This window comes from Alexandromys fortis, unplaced genomic scaffold, assembly GCF_014885135.2.
Source record: "Alexandromys fortis isolate MF-2015 unplaced genomic scaffold, M_Fortis_MF-2015_v1.1 scaffold_1, whole genome shotgun sequence".
In the NCBI taxonomy this organism is placed as follows: domain Eukaryota; kingdom Metazoa; phylum Chordata; class Mammalia; order Rodentia; family Cricetidae; genus Alexandromys; species Alexandromys fortis.
In genome coordinates, this window is record NW_026067927.1 from 38,924,875 (window position 1) to 38,948,892 (window position 24,018).

The 24,018-nt window shown below is 44.2% G+C and overlaps 1 protein-coding gene across 8 annotated transcripts in view; it reads right to left on the reverse strand.

Moving 5' to 3' along the window:
* Tut7 (terminal uridylyl transferase 7) overlaps positions 1 to 23,388 on the reverse strand; it is a 50,724-nt gene extending 27,336 nt beyond the window's left edge. For 2 of the 8 annotated variants that reach the window (XM_050144525.1, XM_050144521.1), the window contains exons 1-11: positions 22,838 to 23,297; positions 21,785 to 22,335; positions 16,671 to 16,852; positions 16,263 to 16,379; positions 15,747 to 15,924; positions 12,211 to 12,299; positions 8,814 to 8,865; positions 7,891 to 7,960; positions 6,814 to 6,940; positions 5,293 to 5,412; positions 2,678 to 2,830 (exon numbers count right to left, since the gene is read on the reverse strand). In XM_050144525.1, coding sequence (XP_050000482.1) covers positions 2,678 to 2,830; positions 5,293 to 5,412; positions 6,814 to 6,940; positions 7,891 to 7,960; positions 8,814 to 8,865; positions 12,211 to 12,299; positions 15,747 to 15,924; positions 16,263 to 16,379; positions 16,671 to 16,852; positions 21,785 to 22,304 — 1,608 coding nt within the window. In that variant the 5' untranslated portion in view covers positions 22,305 to 22,335; positions 22,838 to 23,297. Of the gene's footprint in view, positions 1 to 2,677; positions 2,831 to 5,292; positions 5,413 to 6,813; positions 6,941 to 7,890; positions 7,961 to 8,813; positions 8,866 to 12,210; positions 12,300 to 15,746; positions 15,925 to 16,262; positions 16,380 to 16,670; positions 16,853 to 21,784; positions 22,336 to 22,837 lie in introns of all 8 variants that reach the window. The other 6 variants (XM_050144520.1, XM_050144519.1, XM_050144518.1 and 3 more) reach the window with 6 other exon arrangements.
* Positions 23,389 to 24,018: the final 630 nt, after the last annotated feature.

Here is a 24,018-nt window from a genome sequence, read left to right on the forward strand (position 1 = left end):
TAATCTTTGTGAGTTCTGTGAGCTGGACAGTCCATCTAGGTAATCTTTGTAAGTTCTATTTGGTCAGAGGCGAACAGTCCTGCACCCTGGGGTTCGAGTGTGTTAACACTCAGCCATTGTCCCCAGAACGTCACCACAGGAGCGGACAGCACTAGGTGTGAGGCCCCTGAGGAAGGCTGCTGGTGTGCTCAGGAAAGGCCTCCTGCTGCTGCTGCTGCTGCTGCTGGCAGAGGCACCTGTGCAGGTGGGGTACTGCTGAGGCAGGGGAGGAGGAAGAACTCACCCTATCTGCCAAGTGGTACTGCATCTTAAGTCAGATAACATTAATATCAGAAACTGACACGTGTGTGTCATCACAGACTCTGACAAGTCAAACAACATACGTGACAAAATCAAAGTCCATAGGACCTAGGATGGAAGGGAGCAGGGGAGAGTCCCTCCGTGACTGCCAGCGCACAGCTCTTAGCTACTCTGCGACTCACTTTCTCCACTCTAGGAGAACTGGCTGTGTGACAAGTCTAGTTTAAAACCCACACTCTGCCAGGTACTAGCTGTGATGACCTTGGTCAAGGTCTATAGCCTGTCTAAGACTTGAATTCCTCATCTGGAAAATGGGGATAGCAGTACCCACCTCATAGGGTTGTTGGGAAGACTGAGTGAGATAGTGTCTGTAAAGGGCTTAGCACAGTGCCTGGCAGACAGTGTTCAAAAAATGGTCGCTATCATTATCTGCAGAGAAGGGATGGTACACCTATAACACAGGACAGCGATGAGGATTAAATCAGCACCGAGGGAAAGCAGCTGGCAGATGTGGCTACTCTCGCACTCTTTCTCAGGAGCTATCTTTGGAAGAATGCAAACGTCACTGAAACACGTCACACTGTAAGATGCTCTTTAGAGGTAACTCAGTTCAATGCCCAAGTGCTACAAGAAGGACCTGAAAGGCGCTTCCATGATTGGTTGGTGACACTGCTTAGCAGGAAGAGTCAGGAGAGGCTAAGCATGCCACTGCTCTGAAGTTAAGGATGTTCTCTAGATGTCCTTAACCTCTCAAAATATCAGTTTTAAAATGAAGCATTAAATGGACATATAACAGTGGGTTCACATTTTTCTCTACTACACAACGAATAAAACATTTTCAATATATAATATATAAATTTGTCTACAATCACATTTCTAATACCACGCTTCAAAATAAGCAGTGTGATACTACATTAATTAGTAACCCTCAGGCACACAGATTCTGCCAATCATGAAAGACCATGCTGCGATTCCTGACTGGAACGGGCATGGTCTAAGTACCACACATTGTACCTGAGGACAAAGAAAGCCTGAGAGCCTTGCTGAATTGTACCTCTTTATCCACAGCCATTTGTCTCTCATGAAGGATTTTTAAGTCTCTCACTTAAGCCTTCAAAGCTTCACAGCAAGGAGCTTAGAAGATGTAAAGTGTCTACACCACTGTGTTAACCTTTTTTCCATAGAGAGTGTTCCTCTCCAAACAGGAGCAGCATAGTGCTGCCCATCGCACCACATCCCCAGCACTGAGCTAAACTCTCTAGGAGTCACTGACTGCTGGAGAGGGCACCGAGATCCCTTGTGGGGAGGAAGCCGTGGCACGGGAGAGTTAAGGGACCTAAGGACACACAGCTGGGAAGGCAGAGCTGGACACAAGAGCCTAGGCTGCTGCCCACAAACAAGTCTGCAGCTCACCACTGCTCCATAAACCATGGACTAGAGGAGTGACATGACTTTTTAGTATACACTGGACTTAGAACCACAAACCCCAGCCTTAGAAGTATTTTATGGCTAGTACAGTCATCTTATATCAAAGAATTCTTCTACTCAGTATCTTTAAAAGGTCTCTGCACATAGAAGAAGCCATATAAATAAATGGATTCGTGATGTCAGTTGTTCAACCTTTCTCATTACTTGTTTATTCAAGAGGCGGGATAGACAAGGAAATGAAACAGTCATGAACTAATGTATTAATACGTGAGCTCCTTAAGAAATAAACAGGGCCAACCATATGACCCAGACCTACACTCAAAGTCAGCTTACCATAGAGAAGCTGCACACCCATGTTTGCCAGTGCAGTCCTCACACAGGTCATGCTATGGAGTCAGTCTACAAACCCACATGGATGAAAACAATAGGTCTCTCTAAATGACATGAAATCTTATTTGTCCATAAAAAGGAAATTATGTTGTTGGCATGAAAATATATGGAATTAGAGATTATCACACTAAAATAAGGCAGTCTCACAAATATGGGAATCCCATTTTGTCTCATATGCAGAGCAGAAGAGCGGAATCAGGTAGGTCAGTAAAAAGGGGTCTATTCGGGATACGGAGAAGGAACAGTGGTAGGGGACAGGTGGACCAAGAAATGGTAGCAGAGGAACGAAGAAGATCAAAACAGATTACAATCACGCAGAGAAACGGCATTTGTAGTGAGACCCACTCCTAGGTACAATGAACTGGTCACGATAAAGCCACGTCTGGCAGCTTTGAGAGGCTGAGGCCGGAAGACTGCCACGAACTCCAGACCACCCTGGGCTACAGAGCAAGACCCTGTTTCCAAAACCCAAACCAACGTAAACAAAAGAGAGTGAGGACAAACAAGACTGGGGACAGACTGATGCGTGAACACCACAGCGACACCAGGGAGAACAGACCTGCCCCATCTTCCTGGGCGTCTCTTTGGGGGCCTCCTCTTTTGTAGTGCTGGCGCCCCCTGTGGTGTCATCGGTGTACTCCCAGACCACGGAGTCTTTCTCAATGTCTTTAAGGCTGAAATTTCCTAATTTATTTAATGAGAATTCTTCAATCTAGAAAAAAATAATTAGACATATCTTATTATATAGTATGAACAATTCTGATACAGAGGGTATCAAAATATTCATAGGAGTAAAAATTCAACACACACAACAGTTCACTGAACATAAAATTGGGGATGGCAAGATAGGTCAGTGGGTAAAAGGCCTAACGATCTGAGGTCAATCCCAAGGTAGAATGGAGTAGGGGGTTCTTGAAAGTTGTTCTCTGACTTCTACACACAATAATGAAAAAAATTACAAAAATAAAAAACCAAATCAGTTCACCAACTACCTTTAAGATTTGATAATTTGAGTATCTTTTCAGGGTAAAGAGCAGGGTTTTGATTTGCAAAAGCCATGGTGACTTTGCAAATTAAGTTTTCAGTATCCTGGCATGTCTGAGACCTGTCACAAAACTGGAAACAAACAAAACCCTTGGAGAAAACAAAATAGCCTAACAAGTATTTGAAGCTGCTGGTTCTAAAAGTAGAACTGACACTTTAGCCTTGGCTCCCTCTAGCTATGTGCCCTTGAGAGTCTGAGGCATCTCTCTAGGCCTCAGCATCCTGAGAAGTGGAGTCCCGTTACGAAGTACTGGTGCTATTATTTATCTGCTAATGGCACAATGTTCAAAAAATTTCAAAGGAGGCCAGGAATTGCTCCTATCAGCACTGTGAGGATATGCAACTATCATCTAGACCCCCCTCATTACAGAACAGTCTTCCGGGGGTGGGTGGTGTACCTGGACACACATGGAGTCCAAGCTTCTCAGCGAAAAGCAGGAGTTCAAGGAGAATCCAGTCAGCTTGGCAAGATTGGCTCAAAGACAAACAGGGCTGGAGAGACGGCTCAGTGTCTGAGAGCACTGGTTTCTCTTCCAGGACACAGGTTTGATTCCTAGCACCCATGTGATAGTTCACAACCACCGGTAACTACAGCTCCAGAGGATCTGATGCCTCTGGCCTCTGTAGGCGCCTACATGCATGCATGCCTGCATGCACACACACAGAGGCTAGGGAGACGCTGTGGCAGAGCATTTGTGATGGTAGCATGTTTGAGACCCTTAGTTTAATTCCCAGAATTACTACCCCATAAAACATTAGATATCACAAATTCTTATTAAGTCAAAAAGTATTTATGTATATTTTTTACATTACTAATGAAAATGTCAGTGCATTGCAGAAGAAAAGGTTTGGGGTGCTAAGCTCAGAGAGGCACTATGGAGCGCTGGACAGTTCTCTCCCTACACAATGTGGGGTTCATCAGTCATAGTGCCTGGGCTACTTTTCCTACCACTGAAAGAAGCAACGTGAGTAACAACATGTTTATTCTAGCTCATAGTCGATCATGGCAGGGAAGTGAAGGTAGCTTTCTCCTTCAACCCATATCAACCTGATGAAGACAACCCCTCTAAGCATGCCTAGAAGCTTGTCTTCCAGGTGATTCCAGATTCTGTCAAGTTGACAACACAACCATCACATGTAATCAACAAGTTAATGAACACACTAAGATGTGGATTGTTCCCAAATGTACACCTACTGGTTGTCAATCAATGGCTTAGCTGACAGCAATCCTACTGAAGAGTTAGAGCTCTCCTGCCTGTCCTGTTTTCCTCTCTACCCAAGAAGTCAGTCTTTTCCTGGCCTTCCTAACACCTCTATTCCCAGTGCCAGACTCCACCCCTTTTCTCTAAAGGCCTCCCCTTGCCACCCCCTCATTTCTCAAAGACACCATAACCTGACAGACATGCACTAGAACATGAGAAAGACCTCACCCAGTGGGCATGCACGTTTATGACATGCATTGTTTGGTTTGCTGTTCTAACACAGCACCCAGAATGGTTGGAGAGGGCAGTGCTCTATAACGATTCTCCCAGAAACACTTTGGAAGACAGGGAGTGATACTGTGTCTTCGTTAGATGCATTTTTAGAACTTAAAATGTTTACTAATTTTTAAAAAATATTTATTTATTTATTATGTATACAATATTTTGTCTGTGTGTGTGCCTGCAGGCCAGAAGAGGGCACCAGACCCCATTACAGATGGTTGTGAGCCACCATGTGGTTGCTGGGAATTGAACTCAGGACCTCTGGAAGAGCAGGCAATGCTCTTAACCTCTGAGCCATCTCTCCAGCCCCTAATTTTTAAACTTAATATAGATTATAGTTTTAGTTTTCTTAGAAACTCTTACTATGAAGACTTCACTTCTGAGCATTCCAGTTTTGACTTTCCGTAGGTGTCTGACCCATTCTGAGGTAACTGGGGAGTATAGGGGCTTAATGTTTGCCTTTTCCCCATGGATATTTGTTTTTTCTTGGTATTTCTTAAAAAGACATGTTGTAATCAAACACTAATATTTCGGTAACTTAAGTATGGTAGAATAATCAGATACTTCAGATCTGGTTAAGTGTTTAGATTTTTTTCAGAAGTAATTTAATAAGATCACTATTAGGCAAAACCAGAAAGTGTCATACCCATGATCCTAGATAAACTGGCAAGAGAGGGTCTTTCCTTTGCTGAAGAAAGAAAACGGCCATCAGAGCAAACACGTATGGCGGCAGGCCTCCTTCTTCAGGGCGGTCGATGCTACAAAGCTGCAACAAATCAAACCCACATTAGTGACACTTGTTTGGGGGTGGCTGAAGACTAAACCCATAGCCAACTTGTACTAGCAAACTCTGTCCTGAGCTACACCCCAGCTCCTGTAAGGTTTTTCCAATTCACCAAGTTAAAAATGGGGAACCCTAGCTGGGCGGTGGTGGCGCACGCCTTTAATCCCAGCACTTGGGAGGCAGAGAAACCCTGTCTCGAAAAACCAAAAAAAAAAAAAAAGGGGGGGGGGACCCTGTTTATCCCAGATTTAATGGCTATACCTGAATGAACCCTCTGTTTTTAACTGGGTATTTTATTCCTGGGCTGTCTTTTTGAGACAGGGTCTTGGTATGTAGTAGCTCAGGCTCCTGTCTCAGCCTCCTTAGCGCTGAGACTATCGATATGTGCTAACACCCGGCCAGCCATGATGTGATCTTCGTTTGGGGCTGCTGCTGACACTGCAACCCAACAACTTATCTAGAAGAACTGCAGGACAACTACAGTACTTCCGTCTTTCTGGAGTCTCTGACATGTTTCTGAAAATAGTCTAAGAAGTTTTATGTCGGGGCTGGAGAGATGGCTCAGCGGTTAAGAGCACTGACTGCTCTTCCAGAGGTCCTGAGTTCAATTCCCAGCAACCACATGGTGGCTCACAGCCATCTGTAATGAGACCTGGGGCCCCCTTCTGGCTTGCGGGCACATATGGAAGGAATGCTGCATACAAAATAAATAAATAAATAAATAAATAAATAAATAAATAAATAAATAAATTTTTTTTTAAAAAGAAGCTTTATGTCAAATAGAATAAAGAAGTTAAAATAGAACTTCTTTGGTTATTTATATTTAATAACCAAATATTACAAATATTAAATTTGTCCCAAATCTGATTTTTTTTCTTTTCTTTCTTTTTTTTCCCTTTGGTTTTTCAAGCTAGGGTTTCTCTGTGTAGCCCTGGCAGTCTGGAACTCATAGGGATCCACCTGTGTGCCCTGCGTGCTGGGATTAAAGGTGTGTGCCACCACTACCGCTTAGCTCCAAATCTGATTTTTAATAAGCATTATAATTCATTTTATCTTCTGAGGAATAATGTCACACTGAAGTAGAACTGCCGAGCTTTTCTTCTGTGTATGTTCAAGTTTCTAGTAAATATTCTGACATCCACTCTCTTGATGCCTGTAAATACATGTCTGACATCAGGCACGGTGACACATATCTGTAATTTCAGCACTCGGGAAGCAGAGACAGGAGGATAGCTGCAAGTTTGGGGACAGCCTGGATTATGTAGTGAGTTCCAGGCTAGCCAGGGCTGCCAAAACTAAACAAAAACAATCAAACAAACCCAACAAAATCCAAACAAACAAAACCAAAACAGATACTCACACACAAAATCCCCCCAATCCTACCTTTGCCCAGTATCTAAATGCAATCACCAGAGGAACCAGCCTTGGCTCTAGTTTTCCAAGCGCCATTAGGTGCTTTGTGGTCAGACACGCATTTTCATTTCCTGCACTCACTTTACAAAGAAGACCACTAGTGGGGGAAGGAGGAGGATGGGAGGGAAAAGAGAAAAACCTGTGTTAAATAGGGATACGTCAACAAATTTACACCAACAATAAAACCTAAAGACGAGCATAAAATCATGAGCATCTTCATTAAGACGCTAGATTTCAAAAAAAGGAGTTTTATTTTATGCATGTGACTATCTTGTCTAAATGTAAGTATATTGTGTGCCGTGCACATGTATGGTACCCTAGAAAGTCAGAAGAGGGCTCTGATTCCTGGAACTGGAATCCCTGGTTCCTGTAAGCTACCAAGTGGATGCTGGTCATCAAACCCAGCTCCTCTGCAGGAACAGCCAGTGCTCTTAACCTCTGAGCATCTCACCAACCCCAAAACTGGATTTAAAAAAAAAATGGCAGCTATTTTTGAGTATTAAAAGTATCTTGGAAAGAGCATAAGAACAGAGAAGTATTATCCAAGGCCTGCTTTGCCCATCCTAGTAGTACAAGAGTGTCCTGAGAGTCAAAGGGATTTGCCGGTAAGTGGCAGTGTCCGTGCTTTCCACACTGATCCTTAGCTCAGATGCACAAATGCTACTGAAGACAATGGCAAAGGTAATCAGGCCAGGTTAGCTGAAATCTGTTAAGATACTTCCAACACTTTATTTTCCTTTTCTTCTAAAATTAAAAGGACAGGGAAGATGCCAGCAAGTACAAGTATCAGCCAGGTTAGGAACTTACCTGGTTAGGAAGTTAAGCCTGAGATTTAATCAAGTACTTGTGACTTTGGTGATCTGAGGAGCTGGGCATAGTGGTACATTCCTGTGATCCCAGCACAGAAGCAAGCACACAGCCACAAGCTGGAGGCCATCCTCAGCTACATAGTAATTCAAGGCCATCCTGGGCTACATATTGTTAGACTGTATCTCAAAATAAACCCAAATACAATAAATCATATAAAATAGCTTAAAGACACGAGACCTTTGCTTATCTCTGCACACCACCACGGGCACCCGGGCGTGGAAGTCAGCGTCCACGTCAGTGAAGGAGTCTGAGGAAAGAGGAAAAGCAATCAAGCCGGTTAATTCAAACCTTTGAAATGCAGAACTGGGAAAGCTCAAGAGCAGTGTGGGCCTGAGGCCACTACACAAACCACCCTCAGGTGACTTAGGAAGAGAGAGCACTGTGTCCAAGAAGGCCCTAATCTTTCACAGCTAGTGTTTGACCAGGACTGCAGCATTGAAGCAGCATTTAAATGCTATGTGGACAACATAATTAGAAATATGCACAGAGATTAAAGACAAAGTGATGCGAAAGCTACTAAACCATAGTGTCAAATATGTAGCGACTGAAACAAGATGAAATGTTTAAATGTCTCTTATAACAAACCGAAAGAATAAGAACACCTAACTTAAGGGAAGGTACCATCCCCGAAGAGGCCTAGCTACTGAGAAAAAGCCATCAGCCCCAAGGGGGACATTGTATTGGACAAGACAACTGATGAGCCCATTTGGGAACAATTGTCTTTGAGTTCATTAATCCGGATGGGGCCATACCTATTCACCACTTGAAAGGCTGGTTTAAACCACACAATGAAGCAGATCACTATGCCTTTATTCCCAACAGTAAATACCACAGATTTTTGAATTTTTCACTCAGTCTAGGGCTCACTAATCCTGAATGCTGTCAACCTAACCACTGGCTGACTGCTGGTCCTGCAGAGTGTGCTAGCTGGACTCTAGCTAATAATTCAAGGGCGTTTACTTTTATTTTTGCTTTGGATTTTACCCATGTAAGTAATTTTTAAAAGTGAAATTCCTACTTGCAGTTTGGTAGTAAGATATATTCAAATTTATAGACAGAAGACAAAATCAGAAGCAAAATGTGGAAGAATTTGGCCTTACCACTGTTCTTTAAACATTCTTGAACAAGTAAGAGGACATCTGGCTGAGACATCTAGGAAATAAATGAATGAATACATGAAATAATCCCTGAGTATTTTTGTTTTTCTGGTATAATACAGTTTGAAGTTCCCCAAATTGCTTTCCAAATAAGAAATGCACATTGCTACAGGTGAAGAGAATAGTCATTAGCCTGTGTGTAAAGCCAACCAAGAGTCCGTGAGGAGGCATGGGTGTGGGTAAAGGACTGGCTAACTATGTAGAAACTCGTTCCTGAGGTAGTGATCCCCTAGCTGTCTCAATGGCGGTTGGAAGGTGTTCTACTGCAACAATGTTCCTCTCACTCTGAAACACTGTTGCAAAACACAGCTACACGTTCCAATATCAATATCCCTTTCTCTAATCTTTGTTCCACATCGGACCCAAACCCTTCAAGATTCTCCAATGGATCCTTTAAATTTGTTTCTTATGTTGTTGGTTTGAGGTGTTTTATTTTTAGATTTGTGTGTGTGTGTGTGTGTGTGTGTGTCCCTGAAGAGATCAGAAGAGGGTGTCAAATCCTCAGAACAGGAGGCATCTGGCAGTTGTAAACAGGAGGCAGGTGTAGGCAGTAGCAAACACAGGTACTCTGGAAGCAGCATCAACACTGAACAGCTGAGCTGTCACTCTAGCCTTTTTCCGACCAGGTCTTGTTCTACAGCTGAGCCTGGCCTCAAATCATAGGAATCCTTCCACTGCCTCTCGAATGCTGGGATTACAGGTGTGAGCCACCTTCCCAATTCATAGGTTCTTAAAATACTTGCTAATATCATACTGTTGTTAGGTCAAGGTCAAAGTTTGACTACACAGTCTTCAAGATCCTGTACAACTGGCCCAGGTCTCTACAGGCTAAGCAGAGTTCTGTGGAAATGTGCCCTCTTTGAGGAAGCTAAGTCTGTTCCCAGAGCTTGACCCTGAGTCCTGCTTCTTTGCACAGTGGTCACTGAAGAAACAGCATATGTCCTGACTAGCTACAAGTGCCAGAGAGCCAGGCCTATCTTGTCCTTTACAAACTAGCACAGTGCCCACATGCAACAGGGACTTAGTGAAAATTTGCTTTATCAATGATACCAGATCAAAATAACTATTATGGATTTACTCTGATAAATCACTTAGAATTTGAAACTTAAAAAACTATTAAGATTGGGGCTATAGATGGCTCAGCAGTTAAGAGCACATACTGCTCTTCCAGAGGACCTGAGTTCAGTTCCTAGTGCCCACATTAGGCAGCTCACAACCACTTGTAACTCCAGTTCCTAAGGGGAATCTAATACCTCTGGCCTCTGAAGGCACACCTACACTCACGCGCCTATACCTACATGAAGACGACAGGCAGACAAACACAGACAAACACACACTCTAAAATAAAGTTTTAAAAAAGAAGTAAAATTTATGGGTTACCTAATCAGGTAGCTATAGAATCAAGCACAGCAAGGAATGAGAGACTATGAGCAAGACCATCAAGGAATCCAACCTCAGAATCTGGTTGTTGTTTCAAAGACAGGGTCTTACTAAGTAACCCTGGCTGACCTGAAACTTCACTATATAGACTGGGCTGGCCTCATACTCACAGAGACTCACCTGCCTCTAGGACCAAAGGCATGTGCCACTGGCCTCAGAATCTGTATTTTTAACAAACAGCATAGACCAGTTGTGAAAAAGACAGTGGGAACCAGAGTGGGCAAACGGATAATCTAAGTTTTTTCTGGGCTTAAAGTTCTGACTTTATCCATGTCTTTGGGAATCACATTTTACCAAAACGAAGGCTTAGGTAGCTAGTTTGCGAGTGTGTGTGTGTGTGTGTGTGTGTGTGTGTGTGGTCCTCACTTTATGCTTGCCTCCAGCTTGCTTTGTCTGAGGCTAGCCTTGAACTCCTGACCTTCTTGCCTCCAGTTCTCTAGTACTAGGATTACAGGATTCCATCATAAGGTTGTTTTAAAAAGCCTATTTTTTAAATTGCATGTATGCATTGTTCCTATGTGTGGGGACATACATACATGTGGCCAGAGGACAGTTTGTGGCGCCAGACATGGAGCTCCAGTCATCAGGCTTGGGTCAAGCACTTTTACCCACTGAGCCATCTCTCTGGTCCATCACTATTTTATTATTATTATTACTACTACTATTAATAATACATAAAAGGGGAACTGGGAGCTAATTAGGTTTCCAGACCATGTTTTCAAACATACACTATTTGAATCTCTGCCTTCCTGTCATAGAAAGTTTGGTTTTATGAGGGGAATTTAAACCTTCTGAATTCATAGACACATACACACCCTCGCAAGATCCATACACCTCAAAAGTAAGTAGAAAAGATCTGTAGAAAAATAAACATGAAAATCTGTAAAGTAAAACAATAAAATTCTGAAGCTGCAGACAGACAGAAGACATAAAAATGAAAATTCTCAGGGAAAGCTGTCATGGCCACACTTTAAGCCTCAAAATATATTCACATCCAGGTCACATTGGAAAGAATTTACACTTTTTGCCATCAGACAGCCAAGAGTCTGGAGCACGCTCTCTGGAAAAGCCTATGCCACTGTGCACCACAGCAGGCTGACACCAGCCAAAGCTAAAGTCCTAGAAAGGAACACGGTGACAAAATGGCTTCGTGAGGCCTGATTTCCTCACAATCCATATGAGCCCTAGGGACTCGCTCATCAGCAATCAAATCCTGAGAATTCTCAGATCTAAAAGCCTTGCCCCTAATGTCCCCAAGAGCACCCACCACTCCATTAAGAAAGTGGCTTCTGCCAGGTGCACGCCTTTAATCCCAGCACCAGCGAGGCAGAGGCGGGTGGATCTCCGCGAGTTCAAGGCCAGCCTGATCTACAAGAGCTAGTCCTAAGACAGGCTTCAAGCTTTCAAGAAACCCTGTCACAGAAAAACAAAACAAAGAAGAAAGTGACTTCTGTGTACATTTTGAGAGGAACAGAAAAGATAAGGACACCAACTGGCTTGATATTCTAAGACCAAGCAGGTCTGCCCAGCCAAATGAAAATACACACAAATGTGGCCAAGTTCTCCGCAATAAAACAAGCTTAAAATAAAGACAGGGCCGCAGGAGTTAAAGCACTTCTTCTGGAGGACCAGAGTTCAGATCCCAGCACTCACACCAGGTGGCTCACAAGCTCCAGGGGATCTGATGCTCTCTCTGGCTTCCATGGACACCTACACACATGGCATTCATGCACATGCATGCACACGCGCGCGCGTGTACACACACACACACACACACACAGAGTAGGAAGGGCACGTGAGTGAGTTCATACCAGCATGTAAACATAAAACCTTTCTTAAAGCTAAACAAATAAGAGAATTCTTGATGACTGCAAAGTCCAGCACATCATTTTGTACTTACGATAGCTGGAAACTGAACATCAATGTTCACATCTGAGTCTTTGAAGCCGAGTCTGCTACAGGAAGATCCATACAGCCTAAGAGAACAGTCTAGAAACAAGTAAGTATATGGGAGTCACAGTTAAAATCTCTCAAAAGCTGTAACCAAACACTGCTGTTTAAAACCCAAAACTATCAAAGCTGCGCCCAGAAGCAAGACCATCCGAGCCCAGATACTCGCAGAGGAGGACTACAAAGCCATTGCTCAGCCTTTTGACTCCAGCCACCCTGCCACAGGCTCTGAAGCATCTAATGATCACATTATGATCACGATCACATTTTAAAATCCTGATGTGGAATGTGGAAAGTCCCCTGGTTTTAGAACCTCAGTACATCGTGAGCTACTACAAGCATTTCTTTCTAGTGTCAGAATGCACAGGGAGCTCTGACTTAGTATATGGAGTAGGTTTCACTAAAAAGTAAGGGTTCTTGCTGTTGTTCAGGTTTGCCTTTGTAGTGATACTGTGTTTGTTTTAAAAAATAAAGCTTGCCTGAAAATCAGAGCACAGAGCTAAGCCACTAGAGTCCAGGCAATGTTGGCACACACCTTTAATCCTAGTACTTGGGAGTTCCACACCTTTAATTTCAGCACTAGGGAGATAGAAACAGAAAGGGAGATGGCTGGGCTGAGGGAGGAATATGAGGGAGGACACAAGAGCTCACTGGAGTCTGAGATTTGGTGGAGACAGATGCAGTCTGGAGATGCAGTCTGAGGACAGGATCAGCCCTTTGGTCTGAGCACTGGTAGAGGTAAAAGAATTCTCTAGTGGCTGGCACTTTGCTGCTTCTCTGATCTTCAGCATTAACCCTATATCTGACTCTAGGTTTTTGTTATTAACACCAGTTAGAGTTTGTGCTACATGCCTTGATCCTGGGGCAATCATTTTGCTGCATCCTCCCAAAAGCTGGAACCCCAGGCTTGTCTACTACACCCAGCTAACAGTGTCATTTTTGTGAGGGAACAGGTCTTTGAGGCAAGGCCTCAAGTAGCCCTGTTGGCACCTAACTACCTCTGTAGCCGAGAATAACTGTGAACTTCTGATGCCCCTGCCCCCACCTCCTCCCAGGCGTTAGAACTGCCACCACATGAAGCTCTGAAGTGACTTTTCAGTAGGAATCACCACAGCATGAACAAACGCCTTGAGCAGAACACAACCACTTCTGAAAATCATTTGCAAAATACTACAGAATAATTTAAACTGTGACAAGCTGGGTGTGGTGAGGCTCACACCCAAGTCCCCACATTTGGAAGGTTGAGGAGAGAGATGGAGTTTACTCATCCCCTCATGAGGGCATCTCCTGGTCATTTGTAACTTTAGTAAATTTTATTTGTAAAATTGAATATACTTTGTTATGGAAAACCGGTGAAACCCAAGAAGTCACTCAAATCATTTAATTTTTTTTTAAAATGATAAAGCTCCCCTTGATGGGGAAAGTCTTTTAGGCACAGTGGAAGAAGCATTGAAATTAACGCTATAAACGCACACAGGTGACTCACGTCTGCACCCACACCTTGCTAAAAGAGCAGTGTGCCGGGCGGGGTGGGGCACGCCTTTAGTTCCAGCACCTGGGAGGAAGTGGGCAGCTCTCTGAGTCTGAGGCCAGCCTGGTCTACAGAGTGAGTTTCAATCCAAACAGGGCTACACAGTGAGACCTTGTCTCGGGGGAAAAACAAAAGAGGAAGTGCTTTTAATTTTGGTTGCTTGTTATGACCGTCATGTGCATAACTTCGGTATGAGTAGTTCAGAGTCGTGATGTAATTAAGCCATGACTCCAGCTCTCTTCCCTCCCTCAGCCTGCAGCTCACTAAGCAGCCCCAGGTAGCCTGGACCTCATGATCCTCTTGCATCAGCCTTCCAAGTGCTGGGGCCTTGTGGGATTTTTGGACGGGGTTGTCTGCTATTCACTGGCAATTCTGCCACACAGGAAAGACTCCGGAGCCGACTAAGCTCCTCAGTCACTTGCCTACAGAGGCCCAGCCAGTGTGTGGGTGAGTCTGCTGCTGTGCAGGACCGGACAATGACTGTCAGGCAGTAACTGCCCCAGCCTTAAATGTTACAGACAGCTTGCCCCTCGAAAGTTAACCCCATAACTCGATGACTCTAAAATTAAAGAGGCAGCCGGGCAATGGTGGCGCACGCCTTTAATCCCAGCACTCGGGAGGCAGAGGCAGGCAGATCGAGACCAGCCTGGTCTACAGAGCTAGTTCCAGGACAGGCTCCAAAGCCACAGAGAAACCCTATCTCGAAAAACCAAAAAAANAAAAAAAAAAAAAAAAAAAAAAAAAAAAAAAAAAAAAAAAAAAAAGGCAAAAGACAGACACAACTTGGAAATCATTGCAAGAGTAAACAAAACAATAGCACATAATATACACTAGGCTTCAAAACCCAGTTTCTATACAATTCTTTCATGTACATTTAAATATAATTCTATTTTGACACATATAACTTAAAAATTACTTCAGGATACCCTTTCGATGAACTGGGCTAGGGCTCAGTATAGTGGAATTTCCTAGTATGTATGAGGTTCTAGATTTCATCTCTAGTGCTATAAAAATAGTCTAATAAATAAGGCTAGTTAAAAAATAAGAGCTGGGGATGTGGCTCAGCCAATATCAAAGCACATGTCTAACATTTGCAAAAGGCTCTGTGTTTGCTTTCAGCACTGTAAAACAAACAAACAAACTAAAAACCCCTATGCTAATTTAGATCAAAAGTAACCAAACATACACAGACCTCATAGCTTCTCAATAATACAGGGTATTTAACTGTATTTAGCCACACAATAAAATGTATAATGGAAAGAGACATATAATGACAGTGCATGTAAGTTGTCTGTTACCTTGGGAAAAGTCAGAAACACATATATACACACACACTAGAGCTAGATGTGATAGCACGTGCCTGTAATTCCAGCCCACGAGAAACTAAGGGAGGGGATTCATGAGTTCAAGATCACCCTGGACTGAATAGCAAATTTCAGACCAGACCAATCCACTAGAATAAAGAAGGGAAACAAAACAAAATGAACACTACCCCTCCTCTACCCCACTGCCCACACATACCAAAACACCACCAACACCAGAACACTAAAAAGGGGCCTTTTCTGATGTAGCAAAAAAAGTCCTAGTAATGCCTTGTTTCTGGAGATGGGGTTGGCTATGTAGTCCAGGCTGGCCTCAAGCTTGGGACCACTGACCTGAGCCTTGGTAAGCTGGTATTATAGGCAGCAGCCCAGTGCCTAGGCCATAAGTTAATTCTCTCCCCGCCCCTCACCCCAAGACAGGGTTTCTATGTGTACCTTTGGAGCCTGCCCTGGAACTCACTCTGTAGACCAGGCTGGCCTCAAACTCACAGAGATCCTCCTGCCTCTGCCTCTCAAGTGCTGGGACTAAAGGCGAGCACCCCCATCGCCTGGCCCAAGTTAATTCTTATTAGGTGAAGTAACGTTAACTGTGAGGTACTCTTGCTAAACAGAAAAAATGAATCTAGAAAATACCTGGTAGTTTGTGCTGGAAGACACTTTCCATGACATGCTTGATTTCTAGCCTCTGATCCAGGTTTTCATTGTGTAAACCGAACTCCTGCACCACTCTGTCAACGGCACTGCCAACTGCATTTATCTGGGAGGGTGTGGGCGGGGGCAGTGTAGTGAGCAACTCTTCCTCCTGCTTTTCCTGTAACGTCAATGGTAAGATTAAAAACTCATATGTACTCTGGCCTTTCACTTCTCACTGAGACAGTAGCTTGCAGAATTTTTTGTGCTTTCCTTATCTTAGACATGGTGGTCTTCAGCCTACCACATCCACACTCAGGCACGCACCATGTAGTTAATATGGATAGGAAGGAGCAGGCAGGAATAAGGAGACAAGAACATGGATGAACAACAGACATCATGTGCCTCCTGCCAGTGGCTTCCTACATCCTGACTCAGTACTGGGGAAATGCACAGGGCTACTCTGCAAACACAGGGAGCAGTGGAGCAGTCTCTGGGGTGTAAGGAAGCCAGACTCACCCTGAGGTTCTTCTTGTGCCTCTTCTCCTTGATATGCTTATGAGCAAACGGGATGGAGTCCATCAGAGCATCACACAGCTTGCAGGTGTATTTTGCTGTAGGGCAATTTCTTGGTCGCTACAGTTTGAAAAGATTGAAAAAAAGGTGTATCTCCAAACATTTACAGAAACAAAATTAGCCAGAAGAATGGTTTCCCCCATCACTTCAAAACTGAACATCATTCTTGCCTACCTACAATGGTGGTGACTCTTGATTTTCTTAAACCACACTGAATGTCTATCCCTTAACATACAGACTTACACAAGGATAAAGAAGTGGAAACCCAATCCACTGAGGCAAATGTTGCAAATACTAAGAGTGTAAAGTGAAGCAGATATGACCCAGAAAATGTATGCACAAATATGTTACCCTTTTTAGCCTGTGGATGCAGTCTCTCTTCAGCCGTTCCTCGGCCTGATGTAAGCCCAGAAGCTCCTTTGTTGAAAGTACAGACTCGTCAATCACAGGCCCCTCCAACTCTCCATCCTGCTCACTCTCTTCATTTCTAGTCCTCCGTGGCTTCCGAGGTCTGGACCGCTGTTTCTTGTTTTCTTAAGTTAGGGGACAACAGTGGCAGTGGTGAGTACCATCACTTGGAGTAAGAAGTACAACTTTCTTCCTTTGCACTCACTTGCTTACACACAGCCCTGGGGACTGAGCCCAGGTCCTAACATATGCTGGCAAGTGCTAGACCCCGTGCTCTCCCCCAGCCCACAGGAACTTACTCCAGTGATGGGCAAGTGACGCCTGAACACTGAACAATGGAGAAAGCACTCTCTACATTCACCCAACCACAAAAATCACTGCATTACGCTGCTGAGCACAATCATGCAACAGTCAAAGTCTCCCGCTGAGCAGATGTAACTGTAGTTCCAATACACTTGATATATAATGTACGCATACAGTATTTTCAACCAAACTGTAAGTGCACCAGGTGTTCATATTTGTTTTGTTTTAAGTGAAGACTCCCAGCGGAGAAGGACACCACTGCATGGACTTGAAGAGCTCAGAAATTGATCATTTTCTTATGTGACTGCATGAAATCATTTAGATACAAATTTAGCCTTCAATCACAATTGGGTTTCTTCATTAAGAAGAAAAAATTCAAGCCAAAGTTTTACTGAGAACACACAGTTCCCACTTTACTTTGGCTTTAGTTTTTTAAAATACCACCGGCACATTGAGCACATTCCACAGGGGAAAAACTGGCAGACAAAAAAAAAAAAAAAAAAAAAAAAAAAAAAAAAAAAAAAAAAAAAAAAAAAAAAAAAAAAAAAAAAATCAAAGTTCAGATGAAATAAAGTTATGAATTTTTTGTTAGTTCTATAATCCTTAGAACAAATAAACAAATTCAAGCTAACTACTTTTCAACCTGTGAAGCATACAATTGTGGGACTGAACTTTAAAAACACGGGGCGTGGCCTTGGGGCTATCAGGTTCTGAAAGACAATGCATGCTAAGCATAACGTGGGGCTAAGATAATATTTATACCCGAGCTAAGCCTCTGAATGAGGGCTGGAGAGATGGCTCGCTGGAAGGAGCTCCTGCAGAGACCTGGGGTCTGCTCCCAGCACCATAGAGCTTATGCAGGCATGGACAATGCACAAACCCACATAAACAATAATACAAATCTATTTTATAAATAATAAAATAAATCTATTTAAAAATTCTGATTAAATAGATGGAATGGTTGTTATTGACTTTTCATAAATTAGTGCTTGGGAGAGATTTTGCATAAAGCAACCTCTCTCTGGCCTTCAGAGGAACTCATGACCAGTATAGCAATTGCAATGCACTAGCTAATTTCAGAAGGGAATTCTGGATAGAAAAGGAAATGCAGGACTTCCAATCTTAAAGAATACCACTGCTGGGGCTAGAGACGGCTCAGCAGTTAAGAAGGCTCACAGTCATCAGTAAGTCAAGTTCCAGGGGACCTGATGCCCTCTCTGTCCACCACGGGCTGCTATATATGGATGGTGTACAGACAGCCATCCAGGTGTGCACACACATTCACATCTTACAAAAATAAAGAATGCCACTGCCAGATTGGGAACTTAGCTAGGTGGCAGAACACTTGCCCAACATGCACGCGGGCACCGAAGACCTCACGATGTGCAGCCTGGGGAAGACAACCCACCAACCGACAATAATCAGCTACGGCTGTGATCAGCTGTGCACTCTGCTACACTGGGACACCGAGGCAAGGGAGAGCTGAAGAAAGGGCTGGGTGATGGCAACAGCAAGCATCACCATCTCATTCCATGGTGGAGGGAAAACGCAAGTGCTTTTATGTGCCCTGCCTCCTGTGATCGCTACAGTAATCCCCTCATCAGTGCTGAGATTACCCCATCGTGCAGTTGGTGACAAGAGCCGACTCAGAGAACTATGCAACTTGCTAAGGACACAGGGCCAAGGTAAAATAAAGATCTAAACTGCAACTTAAAATATACCAGAAATGAGCTTTGTACCTCCCAGTATGCAAAATGAAGAGAAATCCCCACAAGGCCCCTGTGGTACACACCGTTCCACATCAGGAACAGACAGAACTGACAGGGCCATCGAGGCTTGCAGTATCAACTGTGAGGAAAGCTCCCTGGAGCAGCAAAACAGCCAAGAAGGCTCCTCTACCACTGACAAGATTTCATGCTCCCTGAGTGTCAACCCCAGCTGTCTGTGAGCATTCCAAGTCCCTCACTTCTTATTTGCATACGGACATCAACCCAGTCACAGAGGACATTTGAATGGATGCCTCCAGTCAGCCTATGAATGACTTTGCCCCAAATACTTTACACTGACAATTAGACATTTGAAGGCTAAGGGAGGGGGCAATAATGTAGAATTAAAAAAAAAAAATCAGTACTTAAAAAGTTTTAAAAATCAACTTTAATATATTTTTTTTTTTATCACATCTCATAGTTTGATTGATCCTTATTGTTGCAGGCCATGGTGGTGTACCCCTTTAATACTGGAACAAAGGAGGCAGAGGAAGGTGGATCTCTATGAGTTTGAGGTGGCCTTATCTACATAGAGCATTCCAGACCCACCAATGGATATAACAGAAGACCCTGCCTCAAAAGGGAAAATTTCAATTTCTTCACTTGGGAACTTAAAACTCACGCCTGGACTTCATACATACATATAAACATACATACTTAAATGAGCTTCTGCAAATGCAGGGACAATGTACCCCACTTTGCACCTGCTGAGGCGCCTCCCTAGTTATTCCTAAAAAGGGGGTGAGCATGTGTAAGAGGGTTTAGGTCTGCACTCAGCCCCTTTAATATTTCTAGTTGCAAAACACTGATCCATAACTGTATCAGCAGCAGCAGCAGTAGTGATTTTAGACAGGGTCTCACTAAGCAGCCTTGGCTGGCTCACTAGGTAGACCAGGCTGACCTCAAATTCACAGATCTGCTAGCCTCTGTCTCTTGCACTCTGAGAATAACAGTGACACTCAGCTTGGCTTAACACTCACCTTTTAAGGTGGGTCATCCAGCCCAGTCTCAGTAGGGTACGAGACTCTAAAAGTCCCTTTCCCTGCCCTTTTTTTTTTATTTTGTTTTCAGGATGGTCCTGCCCTTTTTTTTATTTGTTTGCTTTATTTTTTCTTGAAACCTAGACTGGCCTGGCTACCACACCTGGCCTAAAAAAGACTCTTAACCGTCCCCTCTCCAAGGTCTTGTCATGTAGTCCAGGCTGGCCTCAAATTCTCCATCCTCCCGCCTTGTCCTCCCTACTTCTGAGATTGCAGGAATGTGATACACACATCTTAATGTTATAGTTTCTGTAAGACAAATGTAATTTAGTGTCCACATCTACATGAATGCTATAATATAGAAATACTTAAGTATGCAAAAAATTATTAAAAAAGAAACAAACAAATCAAAATACCAATAAATATTCCATTTCCTTCTCAGGACTCCAGGTCCTACAAGACTGAGGGAATGGCCAGAGTGACAGAATGAACACCCAATTTGTTTCAGTTTGAGTTTCACTTTCTCACCCAGCACTGTATAAACAAGTCTGCACAGTCTGACCTCTCCAGTCTGCACAACTTCCAACAACAGCCTTTCTAGTTTGCCCAGCTCTAATATTTGTAGGCTATGGTTCTTTTTATGGTGTGTGTGTGTGTTTTGTTTTTGAGACAGGGCTCTTTAAACCTTAGCCCAGGAAGAAGCAGGAGGATCGCTGTCAGGCCAGTCTGGTCTACATAGAAAGTTCCAGGTCAGTTAGCACTACACATTAAGACACTTGTCTTTAAAAAAAACAATTTTAAGCTGGGCGATGGTGGCGCACGCCTTTAATCCCAGCACTCGGGAGGCAGAGGCAGGCGGATCTCTGTGAGTTCGAGACCAGCCTGGTCTACAGAGCTAGTTCCAGGACAGGCTCCAAAGCCACAGAGAAACCCTGTCTCGAAAAACCAAAAAATAAATAAATAAATAAATAAATAAAAATAAAAAAAGCAATTTTAGTCCACTCTCATACTATAAACAGTTTTCACATTTTTGCATCCAATTTACGACTTTTATTTCACATCAGTAAATACATCAATTAAATAAATAACTTTCTTGTTTTGAGGAATAATTGCTACACAACATCTACTTGCACCTTTTAGAAAAATGTACAACCATTTGTATAATTATTATAAAGCATGTGAAGTTAGCTCTGACTACATGAAACTCTCAGAAAAAGAAACAGATTTTGATTTTTCTGAATGGGAGCAGCACTGTTTTTATCTGCATTCTGGGCCTCTAAATACCCATTTTCAAATTCTGTCATAATGCTTGTATTCCAACTTCCCAGGCCCCACATGGCTTTGTTTAACAGCAGCTCAGCTTCCCTTTTCTCCCCAAACCTTCTCTTTCCCCACCACTACCTCTTTTTTTTTTTTTTTTTTTTTTGATTTTCAAGACAGGGTTTCTCTGTAGCTTTTGGTTCCTGTCCTGGAACTAGCTCTTGTAGACCAGGCTGGCCTCGAACTCACAGGGATCCGCCTGCCTCTGCCTCCCAAGTGCTGGGATTAAAGGCGTGCACCACCACCGCCTGGCTGCACCACTACCTCTTCCACCCTCTCTTTGGAATATATGCAGCCTATACTGTCTTCACATTAAATATTTTAGTTTGAAATTGTCATGTACATTATGAACACATTTTAAAGTTAAAATTATGAACATAAAAATACATATACATTACTCAGAAATTACAGTGTGACCTCCAAGGTCATATGACCCCCCTCATCTATAAAGTGTTTACTAATAATGTAAAATGGACCTTACTTTTTTTGAGTTTTGGGGGACAGTACCCTGGCGGCCCAGCCTGGATTTGAGCTTGTGACAGTCCAACGTCTGAAATATGTTGAGTTACCCAAGTATAGCACTATAAACCCTAACATAATCACATTAAATAGCTCATTACTGAAAATAACAAAACTAATTTGGATGAAAAAAGAATACAGACACGTAACCTAGAGACGTGAAGCATACCAGGGCTTCCTGCTTCCATCTCTGACATGGCTTCCAGGCCGGTGATGTCCTTCTGAAACAGCCTTCTGGCTGCTCTGCAGCCTCTGCCGTCCGGCCACCTGTAGCACTCGTCACTTTCTTGAAAGGAGTCTTTCCTTGACCGGCTTATGGTGGGAATCCTAGGTCCCGGCTTGAGCTCTCTCCAGCTATCTGCATTACCAGCAAGTTCATCTGGCAGCCATCTCTTATTTTGATCTTTGTGGTTGTCATTCATCCAAGCAGGCTGGCTGTACATTGGGTTTTTAAATGCATATGGATTGCTGGAAACCGCATATGGTCCTTTCCTGGGGGTGTTCCCATAGTTCCCGGGCGCTATCTTTTTTTTGGGAAGGCCTTTTTCCATTTTACTGCCGTGGCCTTTAGCATAATCATCCATTATTAAATAATCTTGTTGGGGATGACCCCTTCTGAAATCATCATCATCAGTAATTCCACGGTCTTTAGTGCGCTTCACAAAGTAAGGTTTTGCTGTATCTCCCATGGTCTTTGACTTCAACTTTCTTACTTTGTACCTGGAAGAAGGCATTGTGGCAGAAACAAAATGATGTCATACCAAATACTCTAACGCATCTCCATTAAAAAAATAAAACTGCTACACATTCCTAATAATTAGTGCATTCCTGAAGTTAGGAGGCTTAGCCCTTTAGTGTCCACAAAAACCAGTCTTTAATGTTCCGACCAAACTTGAAGATGCTTCTATAACCTCACAAACTAAGGTAGCAACTTGGTTAGCTTCTATGTAGCAAAAAAACACCTCTCGTCAAAGTAAACATCCTAAGTCAACAATGTTACAAAACTCCCCCAAGTCTATTAAAAAAAAAAGTTGGCAATTACTTTCAAGTGTCAAAGTAGCCGAAACTATGTGAACAGATTTAGACCAAGCCCTCTCTCGGCTCTCCTTTTCACTTCAGACCCGGCGCGACGGCCGGGCGAAGGAAGGAGCAACACTCCCCAGCAAGGTACCACAGTCTCAGGGCCGGGCTCCCGACCGAGGGGCAACGCCAGCTGACTTACCCGATTGCTTAGCCCAGCCCCGGACAAGTCCGGTTTCGACACCAACCACAATCTTCCGCGGAATGACACTCCTTTTCCTTCCCCATTCGGCTGCCCCACCCCTGTGTGCCTCAGTTTCCACAAGCGGAGTCCCCAGGCGATGGAGGCAGCGGCCCCGCACTACCGGCGACGAAGGCGCCGTGGGGACTGGGAAGCAGGAAGCGCCCGGCCATTGACAAGGTTCCGGGGGTCCCTTCGGGGCCAGGGCCGGAGCCCCGACACAAAGTGAAGACACGGACTCGAACCCGAGGGCTCCGGGCGCGCAGCCGGGCTGAGGCGGCCCGAGAAGGACGGCGCCAACGTACCTCGGGGCGGGGCAGACGGGCTCTTCGGGGCCCGGGGTAAGCCACGGGCCCAGCCCGGAGGCTAGTCCGGGAGGGACGCGACGAGACGGCGCCCCGGAGCACTCACCGAGCTCCGCTGCGGTCCCCCGCCGCTTCCTGTCCGGGCCGGGCTCCTCTCCGTGTTTTCCTTCGGCCCCACTTCCGGCGCTCAGCGCCGTCTCATTGTGCGCGATTGGAGGCCGGCGGTGCTCCGCCCCGCGCTCCGCCGCGGGCCGGAAGCGCGCACCGGAAGTACGCGCCGCCCTGGTTCCGCCCAGCGACGGGCGCGCGCAGCGGGTGCGGCCCGAAGGGTCCGGGTGGCTCTCTTCTTGCGGGCTCTGCTACCGAGCGCTCTCGGACGGGATCCCCTGAGGCCCCTTTGTGGCTTCCGGGGAGACTGAGCCAAACTGTTCCTAGTGACTCAAGGTGTGAGCGAAGGCTTCGTGGCCGACCTTGAAGAAAGACCGGCGACCTAAGCCTCTGGCTTACCCAGCTCTCATGCTCCAGGGTACACTCCTCCTCTTTTCTTTCTGTTTCATGTGATTTAGTTTGACTTTTATGAAAAGTCACATTTTGGCGGAGACAGACAGGAGAATCTCTGAGCTCGAGGCCAGTCCAGTCTACATTGGGGAACCCTGTCTCAAAAACAAAACAAAACAAAAAGGTTCTATTTTGAGGAATACATGTATTGGTCAATTTGTTTTCTAGCCCAGCATTCATTGTTATCCGAAGTGTTCTAAATGCCTCAAAAACATCAAGCAACTAATACATAGGAAGTGTTGGAAAAAATAAAGCCGTTTTTATTTATATGCTTACCAC